The following is a 12,168-nucleotide window of genomic DNA, read 5'->3' as shown; positions in this document are numbered from 1 at the left end:
ATACTACAGAGGAATTCAGACTAAGGAGACAAACATAGGAATGTGTAACAAACTTAAGAAGCATCAGTATTTACCTGGACTTTTAGTTAATTCAAAAGAACCAATTTGGGAAAATATCTGGAAAAAATATTTTATAATTTTAATAAAAAAACAACCAAGGAAGCTCTTTTGGACTGGATGATTCAAATGTCTATCTAGTATAAATATAAAATGTTTGATTAGATAAGCTACTTCTTAGCTAAAAGTGCAGGTACCAATATTAAACACACAACCTTAGGAATCTAAATCTATTAAATTCTTAAGAAGTTTTAAAGAACCTATAGTAGAAAAAGAATTCCTCAATATTTAAGAGACAATGATCAAAGCTTTTAAAAAAGTAGTTCCTATTTAGTTCTATGGAAACTAAATGTATGGAAAGTATGTACGGTAAAGGCATTTTGGGATAAGGAATATGCAACATAGCACATTCTGGGATGTCAGAATTCTCTGTCTTCTCCATTGATTCTTCTAGACACTCCCTTTGCCATCATCATCACTTCATGGGAAATTATCACCCAATCTATATCCTGCGAGTTATCTACCAGTCATTCTTCCTCCTTTCTCAAAGAGATCAGTGCCTGGTTTACAGCTTTTAATTCTTGCCTTTACACTAGAGTACCTCAGTAAATATGTTATTTGCTCAAATAACCTAACCTCTTGGTTCCTCAGATGGGGTCTTACTCCTTAACTCCACTTCAGCTAGATAAGGATTGTCAACAACAAGCATACATTAAATACCTATAAAGTACCAGGCATGGTGCTAAGAGCTAAGGATACAAAGAATGAAGTAATCACCATGTTCAATGAATTATCTGTACAGACAGCAGCAATACATTTAAAAGGGCTAAGGAATAAAAAGAAATATAAGTTAGTTAAAGAGAGGAGATGCCAACAAGTTGCTCTGAATGAAGTGAAGGCTTCATTCAAAAGAGGTTGCCTGAGTTGTGTTCAGAAAAAGATTCTATGAGGGACAGTTGAGCATGGAGTAGTCAGTGGAAGGTATAGAGAAGGGAGTTCTAAGTATGAGGAACAAAGAGAAATCCAATTTAGCTAGATGTCAAATTACAAAGAAGTTGAGATTAGTTGGAGACAAGCAAAGTTATATTTCATCTTAGAAACTAAGGAGCTACTTTACTAAGCAGAGAAATATTTAGGTATATATGCCTAAGGAAAATCATTGGCAACTGTGTGGAGGATGGATTGGAGAAAGAATTGGGTGAGGGAGACCACTGAGGAAACTACTGGAAGAGTCTAGTTTGAAATAAGGTGGTTGTTGGGTGAATAGAGAGAAGGGATAGGATAGGAGTGATATCATGAAGATAATAGCAACAAGGTTTGGTAACTGATTGAATATATAGGATGAGGACTTCTCTACTAGTAGCAATGCAATGAACCAGAACTATTCGGAGGGACATATGAGAAAGAACACTATCCACATCCAGAGAAAGAACTGTGGGAAAAGAAACACAGGAAAAAAAAAAACCAACTGCTTGATCATATGGGTCAATGGGAATATGACTGGGGATGTAGACTCTAAACGATCACCCTAGTACAAATATTAATAATATGGAAATAGGTCTTGATCAATGACACATGTTGAATAATAGGATGAGTAAGAGTGAAGGATTGAGAACATCAACGTTACAAAAATAGGAGCCTGAAAGAATAGTACCCTAAAGAGAAATAGGTGGGATTGATAATAAGATTGAGGTGGGAGAAGACAAGAAGAAAAGATGAGTTCTATTTTAAATATGTTTGGTTGTTTCTGGAACAATTGGTTTGAAATATCCAACAGATAGCTGATGACGCTCACATGAGAGAAAGAAGCTGGATACACAGAGCTGTGACATCTATATGTCATTTACATATAGATGGAAGGACAGGCACCAGAAAACTGTAGAAAGAGGGCAAGGCTCAAGAGGCTTTGGAGAGAAAAGAGGCTGGGACAGTGCTTTGGCAAATATTCAGTAAGGTGGTATGCTACAGATGATGAGTCAGCAAAAGAGACTGAGAAAGAGAAAAATTGGGAGGAAAATCAGGATAATAATGCCACAAAGGCTCAGAGAAGATTGAAATTTCAGTGATAAGTCACACAGAATGTCTAAGAATATTAGATTTGGCCATTAGAAATCATTGGGAACTTTAAAGACAGCAGTTTCAGTCAAATGAAGAAACTGCAAGGTGGAATGCAAAGAAGGGAGAGTGAGTGATGGGAGAAGTAGAGGCAATATAGATTTTTCAGAGCTTTAGAAAAAAAAGAGAAATAACATGATGTCAAGAGGAGGGTAGCATCTAGTAAGGTTTTTTGTGTTGTTTTTTTAAGGATGAGGGAGACAGGTACATTTGAAGGCAAATAAAGGAAAATAAACAGGGAAAAGAGTATTGAAGAGGGCAGTCTAAATGGGGCATACTAAAAGGGGCAGTCTGATGAAGGGAATGGGCTCAAGGATACATGTAGAGGGACTAACTTTGGCAAAAACCAGCACATTGTCTAATGTCAAAAACCAGAGGAAAAAATAAGAAAACTCAAAGTAAGGGCAGTGTCAAGAGATTTTAAGATAAAAAAGAAGAGAGAGAGTTCAAGGCATATTGCCTCATTTTTTTCAATAGGACATGAAATTCTCAACCAAGTAAAGGTTTAGGGGAGAGTGAAGGAGAGAAAAGGTATGGAAAAGCTTTTGTGGGAATGGGTGTAGGGAATCAGAGAGGAATAAAATTATTACCTTGCTACAGTAAGTGCCTAGAATTGTAGTCTAATAATATCACTTTGTAATGAACCAGGGCAACTAAGTATATATTATATAGCTGCATTATTTGACACTGGGCTTTCATGACAGCACTTTTTCTTTCTCCTGCTTTTCTAACTGCTTCTTCTCAATTTCCTTTGCTGGAACATCATCTATATTAATTTATTCCAACGATCTATCCAAAGCCTTCTCTTCCCTCAAAATGATTTTATCAACTTATATTTTATGCTGGTGACTTTCAAACTATACAATCTTATTTTCCTCCCTGAGCTACAATAGCGCATCACCAGCTGCCAGTTTGAATTCAATGTCCTGGAGGTACCTTAAATGCCATCTGTCCAAAATACACATAACTTTTGAATTTCACATATTTACATGTTTAATAAATGTTGGATGACTGATTTCCTTAGGGGTTTCATCATCCTAGTCCAGTCCTGCAGGTTTATAAACTGTGTCATGCTTAACTTCTCCCCCTCTCTCATTCCATATATCCAAATCAGTTGCCAAACTTTGCCATTTCTACTTGTACAACTTCTCTTGCATATTCCCTTTTCTTTCTATCTTACATAGCTAATACTCTAGACTTTTCATCATTTGTAACTTGAAATGCTGCAACAGCCTCCTAATTATTCTCCCTTCTTTATCTTTCCTTATTCCAATACATGTACCACTCTAATTTTTCCAATTTGGAACTCTTAGTAAAACTGTGGATCTCTATTACTTTAAACATTACATATAAACTCTTACTTCTTTTCTGGCTTTAACATACATAGATATCCTCTTCATGTGAGGTACAGTTAAATCAAACTGGCTGTCTTACTGTTTTCTTGCAGAAGATCCTTCCTCTCCCAAATCCATGCCTTTGCATTGGCTGTTTCCCATATCCGCAATGCATTCCCTTCCACACCTTTGGTCTATGAGAATCTCTAGTTCAGATCACATACTTCCTTCTATACATGAAATCTTTATCACCCTAGAAACCTTCTTCTCATTCTCAAATTATTTTGTATCTATTTGTTCATCACTATATATGCCTATGCCTACCCTGGTGAGAAGTTCTTGAGGGTATGGCTTATTTTCACTTTGTCTTTACTATCCCCATTACCAAGTACAGCTCTTGGCACTTAATAAATGTCTGTTGTTTGGTTGAGAAAGTTCCCTAAACCAATGAAATCACACATATAATTTTTAAAAGCTTACTGGGGTTCCCATATCCACAGTCACATTTATTTTTATTAGAAACAATATTTCCTACTCTGAGGCAATTTGAATAACCTTAACTTGTTGAATAAATGAAGATAGGGAAAAACTTAAGGAAGAGTGTCTCTCTATGGAAATTTCTCAGGAGGTATCAAATTGTCTTGAAGTTTAGTGAAAGTAAAAATTCAAATGATTTCCTACCACCAATATTTTTTAAATTACAGAAAAGCTTGAGGAATATAGGAAAATTTTAAAAATTCTAGAGATGATTAACTCTATGTTGAATACATACTATCCTATTTTGTTCCACCAATATCACATTCTTATATTGCTCTGGTAATCAGGATTCATCATTAGTATAAACAACACTTCATGTTCCATTTTGCTAACTACCTGAATTCAAAAAGCAGAAGGCTTCTAGAAGCTCTAATTGCTTCACATGTCTCATCCATAATTTCATTTGTTCTAAAATCACTCACAGAAGAAACAAAGATACTGATTAAAGGCTACCTTAAAGGCAGAACTTAATACAAGTCTTTTAATGTATGTTGGAATTTGTTTCCCCCATTAAACCAAACTTAAGGTATAAGTAACTGTTGAAAACTATTTGGCTTATGTAGTTGATCAGAGACAAACTGAGAAGATCCAATTTGACCAACTGTCCTTTTAGAAGAACTCTATAGACTTCATTTAGGGCAATCTCTTGGATTCCACCTCCATATCCATATCCCAAGAAACTGGAAAGTATCAGTGAGGAGTTTGACAAAACCATAACAATGCATGGTTCCTGACCAAAAACAAATAAAAGCACTGTAATTCTAAATGGCAACTTTCAAATTTACCTTTATACTAAGCAATGAACCAAAAAATGCTCAACACTTTCTTCCTCATACAGACCTACAGCCAATTTCAAGTTATTCAGGTTTTTCCTAGGAAAAAAAAACAATGACAGTGACCCTCATATTTAAATAAGTATTCCATACAAAACCAAACAATCATAAATATACACAAATTATGCAATTGCCTATTTATTATTTAGTGGCACCTTTTTGGGGGACAAACTATAAATTATTTCTAAGTTTCATTTCCCATATGCAATCTGTAGCCATTCACAAGCTTAATGCAATTCTTCAATGGAGTCCAAACAGAAAGTACATCTTAAAAAATTAGAAACTAAATTCACACATTTTCTTTGGGACCAGAAACTGGTACACAGTACAAAATATACATTTATTGAACTTGTTGTAAACACATTTTGGATCACATAAACTGCAAATAGTGGGTAATCACTGTGGAGAATATTATACATTGTATTTAAGGAAAATAGCTCTGCTTTTGTATCTTAGTTTCAAAATTATAAATTTTATAACAAAGCTAAGCATTCTGCAAACATGCTTTTTAAGCTTACATGTCTTCATTCATATATTAATACAAATTCAAGGGAAAGATTACACTTTCACAGAAAATCTGATTATACTAGGAGCTAAAACAATCAGCATTGCATGTCACTACATGTTTTCTCCATGTGAAGATACTGAGCTAATAAAGGACATTAGGTGAAAGAACAGTGATTTTTCTACTTCAAAATGCATACAAATGGGTCTTCTACTAATTAGAGACGGGTCCAAGATTAACCAAAACACCTGATAACTGAGAACAAATCCAAACTTCAGTTAATAATCAAACCTTTTTATTGGACATATATTTTGGAAGAAATGTCATTAACTCTGGGCACTGGTGGCTGGAAATGTTGGACACCATATTAATTTCTTCTCTATTAGTTTTTTAATCTTTCATATTGTGAAATCTGAGACGGCCTGAATAAGGTTTAGTGGACTCTAACACCAGCAATGAGATGAATATCAGAAATCTAGTCTGCTAATATTCAAGGGTTAAAAAAATTAGTGAACATCTGACAATTAAATTATGTGGATAATAAAGTATGCATGGCAAGCACTACATTATATGTTCCTTATTTAGGTCACTGTTTTTACTACAAACCTTTTAAAAAAAAAAACCTCTACTTAATCTTTTGTCAGTTAAGTTTCCCGGGCCAAATCTTCTTAGAAAAGGATTAGATCTCCTCGCAGAAAAAAGAGAGAGAGAGAGAGAGAGAGAGAGAGAGAGAGAGAGAGAGAGAGATTGGTCCTAACATTACCTTTTCTTTTACCTTTCAATACCTACAAGATATAATTTTAAAAATCTATAGTCTATAGAGAACAAAGCCCAAATATTAGTTATTTTGAGAAAGGAAAACTTTTCATTTCAGACTCACTAAATTCTTGTCCCCAAGCCTCTGAAAAAAAATACTTAAAAACTTTCCTAAAGTAAACCGAGTTCATCTTGTGTTCTAATAATTGTTGGGTTTGGTTATTTTATATATAAGTATAGTACCACTATATAAATATACTATGTATATGGTATTTTTGGCACCCGCTGATTATACCTGCTATTACTGAATTAGGAAAGTAGCTGAAGAATCAACTATGTACATAAATCTAAATTGTTTCAAGAAAGATACTTGCAAATGGTTTTAAATAGTAATTTCCAAGATGATCAAAAGGTACAATCAATGCACAAAAGAATGAAAAGGCTCTACACAATTTTTCTAAAATTTAAAGTTGATGAGAAAGTAATCAGCAAAAAACTTTAAATGACCCATAGAATTGAGATCACTAAAGGATTTTGGTGCAGTGATAATGTTTAAGATAAAGAGTTTTATGATAAACACTGCTTTTATTTTTATCAGATGAGATCAGGAAAAATATAAATAACTATATTAGTATTAAGTCTTTAAAAGTTACTTCTATGTTGGAACAATAAATTTTATCATTAAGTATTTCTCACAGCAAAATGGTACATTGGCTGAAGTTAAGGTTGGATTTTCCTGACATGGATAGAACACCATTAGTGACTTATATTGGGAACTTAAACCTATTACAACTACTAAAATAATTAAGGTCCACTCTTTTCATCTCTACACCTCCTACGTTCCCTAGATACTTCTTTTATGTTCATTTTATTTTAATATATCATCCAATAAGAGGCAGCATGGTGCCATTAATACATAGGGGGCTGGTCTTGGGGAAGACCCTAGTTTAAATTCTGTCTTTTTAACACAAACTAGCAGCAGAACCATGGACACATTATGCAACCTGTCAATGACCCCCACATAACTACTAAAACTATAAAGTTGCAGAGAAGTCTGTTAACAGTGGAGGCAGCTTCCACAGGGAGAGTTCTCTACTCCAGTGAAATTGAATTCAGACCTTGCCTCCCAAAGTCATTAGGCATTCAGACACCTTTAAATATGCCTTCTCTTGTAATAATGAGGCTGAACACCAAGCATTCTTAGCCAAACAAACTCAAATGGCCTGTTTCAGCCTGATAATCAATCATTAAAGTTAAAGGAAGAAAAACTAGAGCAAAGCAGAGAAAGCAGTTTGTGCTGGACAACGGAAACATTGTTATCTGTTTGCTACATACCCAGCAAATTGATGGAATAAACCACCTCTTTTTCTTGTTCTCAGTTATGAAATAAAAGTGTTAAGTGGCCAAAGTAGTTTCATTGTCAGCTAAAATTATCCTAATGAATACTTTCATCTAAGCGTCTGCTAGAAATTGTATGGGGCCATGAGCAAACAGCTTAAAATAGCAAGTAGGTAAAAGGGGGAAAAGAATCTAGCTATGCCAAAGTCAATATAAATGGAAAATGCTCACTTGAAAAGACAAATTTCATTTTATTTTTTTATTATTCAGAGTATTTGAGAAATATTTGTTGTTTAATAAAGAAAGGTCTTTCCCCTTAATAAGCCACATTTAAAATTTGGAAGATATTGTTAAAAAGTATTTCTAGCCCTCTGAAATGTTTGCTTTTAAAAAGAAGGGCCTCAATTTAATAAACACAAATAGATGGCATATATTATAATGGCATATTACTGAAAGATACAAAGGAGAATCAGATATCTAGAGTTTAAAGCTATTAACTATTAAGAATTTTTTTAATAGATAAAGAAAACCACAAATTTCCCAATACCTAAAGGAAAACAAATCCATTAGAAAACTGGACCACTGTTAATCAACTAAAATGGTCATTTCCCTTGCAAAGTTTGTGAAACCAAATTATAAGAAGGCTTTGGGTCCCTTCAAAGCATAAAACTATAACAACCTGAAACAGTTTTTATATGTTGATGTATTTAACATGAAAATGTTTATACTAATACCACATTCCGTACTAATACTGTACAATTAGAAATCAAAATATTAGGTCCTTAAATTTTCTAATTTAAACTTTCTACTGAATTGTTAAAGAACAAAACAAAAACAAATATTTGTTATTCAATAGCACACTAACACAAAAATATTGAATTCCTAAATAAATATGTTTATAATTAGAAGTGAAATTACAATTAAGTCACAAAGTCATTTTGCTGAAAAGGAAAAAAACATAAAAGACACTGAGCTGCTAATTAATAATGAGACTAGCTGTAAAAAAACATTTTGGACAGAACTAAAAATTAATGCTCAAGCCCTAAATATATTCTAGGGCCTCTGATTCATGGTTTTCTTCTGAAAGGTTACTATAAATCCTTAGTTAAATTTGTAGAGTACATAGAATAAACTTAATTCTCAATATACCAAATTTCAGATCCCTATGCTGAGTACAAACTTTTTTAAATAAGATTTCAATTTGAGGGATAGGAAAAGGTAGAGAGAGGAAGGATAGAGGGCAAATGATATCAATTTTATGGCTTAATTTGATTGGCATGTAGCATTAAACCACATACAAAAGTTAAGCTTCTCTACTGCACTCAAAGCTTCTTGTTTGAATTCTCCATGGTGCCCAGCACATACAAGGAGCTCAATAAATATTAACTGGAAAGCTATGTTAAGGGATACAAAATACCACCAAAGGGTTTGTAGTATAGTAATGAAACCACTTGTAATTCAGAATATCTAAATTATATACATTCATTTGTTTGTTTGTTTTTTTTTAATCCTGATTTTTTTTTTTACTATGTGAAATCAGGAAATAAAATGAGCAATTTCTGCAGTGGTTCTTAACACTACAACAAGAGCAGGTCAACACAATATTTTATAACTAAAATAAAAGTTTCATTTAATAAATCTTTAATGCTGAATTGATAAAATAAAGAATATGTTTATATATATATATAGATAGATAGATAGATTTCTAAAAGTCAATGCTAATATTGAAAACTGCTCAGAACATTAACAGTTACCTATTAAAAGGTACATGTCCCCAGAATAACAATTAAGACATTTTATCTGGCTGACAGTACTCACAAAAAAAGATGAACCAGTGAAGGTAAGTAAGGTAAAGGGAACATATCTGTATGGTTTATGAAAGTAGTTTTTTATACAACATGCCATTTCCTTTTTAAATAGGTAAACTGGGTCCATTCTATTAGAACATTTAAATCAAACTACATTTGGAATACCACATTACAACACTGTTACCACACAAGAATTTTCCCCAAAAGGGAAATAGCATGTGACATGTCAAAAATATGTGGCACAGCCCCTGAGGTGCTAAAGTTTTTAGCACAACACAAAACTGAATAGGTACAATAAATGAAAAACACAACAAAGGTGCAAAAAGTGCCTTTAAAAGTATGGATATTTTTTCAGGGAATAGTAAAAACATATAGTCCATTGCTCTAAGAAGATATACATACTCATTGCATGTATTTTCATACTCAAAATTAGTACCTAGCACGGCAGTGTTTATTCACAGATAATAGATTCAGTGTTCTCAGACCATAAGTACTGAACACAAAGCCAGAATAAATGACTTTTAGACATTTCTTTCACCCTAGGTGAAGCACTGGCAACTGTAAGAGAAGAATGTTTTCATGTCCTCATTCTTTAGGCAGGGCCTCTTAAAATGGTTTTAAAAGAAATTTCATCATGACACACTGTGTCATTATGGTTTGAAATATGGCTTTCTGCCACAATTCTACTTGTGATTTAATATTTTACATCTCAGAAAGTTTCCATAGTCCAGTTTAAAAATCTATTGTTTCTACAGCTAAACTTTAGTCTATACAGTAAAGAATAGGCTTGTCCTAAGAATTCAGCTTTCTACACTGGTAGTCAGAATCACTTGCCATATTATCTACACATTAATTTTGTGCAGGAGTACAAAGGCATAACTTGGGACATTATAAGTTTTCATTCTATAATGGAATTAGAAATTAGGTAAGGAAGTGGTCTTTAACCCAAATTAAACTTAGAAATTCAAATAGTATTTATATTTTCTTCATTCATGCTGATACAGAATACAAAAAGACAATTTACATTTAATCACCCCACAAGAGAGGGATAAAGGAAGGATTTTGCTGGTATATTAACTCTATTTAAATCTGAGACATTTTAAATTACTTTGTCCAATATTCCTTAACCTTGAAATAATTTTACGGTTACATATATGTATACATACACAAATATGTATCTCTCCAAATTAGGGAAAATACAAGAGTAAATAGAGAGCATCATACTACATTTTTACACCACGTTTTGATTTTGTATTAGATGAAGGGTTAAAATCTTACTTTCCTGCCTACAGAATAATTAAAACTACATATTGGTAATACAATATTTTCAACCTAAAGAGACAATACAAAAGAGCACAAAACAGCAGTCTGTCAGCATGACCAATTTGAAAACTTACTTTCATATGATCAAAGGGAGAAGAAGGTAAGCCTAAAATAAGATAATTTTATTTTAATACCTATAATTCCATAACTTTTGAAAGTTATTTTTAATGACCAATGTTTATATGTGGTCAACATGCTCTAATTCAAATCACAAATGTATTTTAACCACAAGTATTCTAACTAAGTGGGTCAATTAAAACACATAAACACACACACACATCATAAGGTGTTAGATTATCAGGCTTCAATTAACATTTTCATTAAATGGTGACTAAATTCAAGCTGATGCATTTCTAAATGAAAAATAAGTAGTCTGAAAGAAACCCATTTAAAATAGATTAAGGAACAACAGTTATTTAAAGCCTCTAGTCCATCTAATGGTGGGGAGAAATTCCATCTATGCCTTGGGCAACACTGTGGTCCATTTTTAAAATGGGTTTTCATGTCTCAATATCTGAAACCCCTCATTTACAATGACACGACATTTTAAAAAGCAAGAGGAATTACACATACATGATTAAATGTCTTGTTTGTTAAAATCAAGCTTTATTGATAAAATGGAGTTCAGAATATTTTGTTAGGAACAGCAGCAGGCCCAGCCAATCATGATAGTAAAAATGCTACAGATTCCTACTTACTCTATGTAGAAAGCTGTTCCTTTTCAATTAGTAATTAATTTAATGTAAGGACTTTGCAAAAGAGGTGCAAAGAATCAAGGCATTCTAGCCCCAAGATCAATATGATATTTTTATGAAATACACTATTACCTGCAATAATAAGTGGCAACAAGGAAAAAAAACCATCCTGAATGAATTTTATGAATGAACTAGCTATATTCTTATGCTAGTCCACTGTCAAGAAAATTAAGGGTGTTTGAAATAACTTCATGGATGTTCATCTCTGTAAGAGTTTTAAAATTATTCTTCATAATCGCGTGTATTTTTGAGCATCTCGTTGGCCAGGCTGCCGTTCCCCCCACCCCCACCCCTGATCCAAAACACAACATGAATTTAAAGGGCTACCAACCTATCTTTTGCATCACACAAGCCAAACATTTTAAACTTTGATAGGGATTTTTAAAGCAGTTCATAATTAAATATGAGCATTTTGTACAAGGACAATTGCACTTTACCAAAAAAAAAAAATCATACAACAAAAATTGCTGAAGTCTGATTTACAACATGAATTATGGTTTGAAATCACGTTTACATAAGTCTCAATTTTATATAAAAAAAGGATCAGTTCTGGGCTAGTTGTTGTACTGCTGTAGTTCTGTGGTGTCATCTTGCTCACCCTTATAGTATCCCCTTCTTTAATATTGAAGATGGATGTTAAGAAGGTTCAGTGAAGTTGCGCTGTACTTCCTTGGGAGGATGAAGGTAAACTCCAGGCTAGATGAGAAGTTTTTACCACATATCATCAGCTGATGTTGAATCCTTTATGAAGGAAAAAAAGGCACCTTTTAAGATCTAGAGTTGCCAAACATTACCCTCTGAAATAAT

The 12,168-nt window shown here is 33.1% G+C and overlaps 1 protein-coding gene across 4 annotated transcripts in view; it reads right to left on the bottom strand.

Annotated features, from left to right (window-relative positions):
• Nucleotides 1–5,172: 5,172 nt before the first annotated feature.
• Nucleotides 5,173–12,168, bottom strand: part of PPM1A (protein phosphatase, Mg2+/Mn2+ dependent 1A) — a 66,026-nt gene continuing 59,030 nt past the window's right edge. For all 4 annotated transcript variants that reach the window (XM_056810850.1, XM_056810851.1, XM_056810849.1 and 1 more), the window contains one exon: nt 5,173–12,102. In XM_056810850.1, coding sequence (XP_056666828.1) covers nt 12,073–12,102 — 30 coding nt within the window. In that variant the 3' untranslated portion in view covers nt 5,173–12,072. The remainder of the gene's footprint in view (nt 12,103–12,168) is intronic.

Source organism: Monodelphis domestica, chromosome 1, assembly GCF_027887165.1.
Source record: "Monodelphis domestica isolate mMonDom1 chromosome 1, mMonDom1.pri, whole genome shotgun sequence".
Taxonomy (NCBI): domain Eukaryota; kingdom Metazoa; phylum Chordata; class Mammalia; order Didelphimorphia; family Didelphidae; genus Monodelphis; species Monodelphis domestica.
The sequence above is the reverse complement of the archived record's forward strand: the minus strand, read 5'-3'. Positions and strand labels throughout refer to the sequence as shown.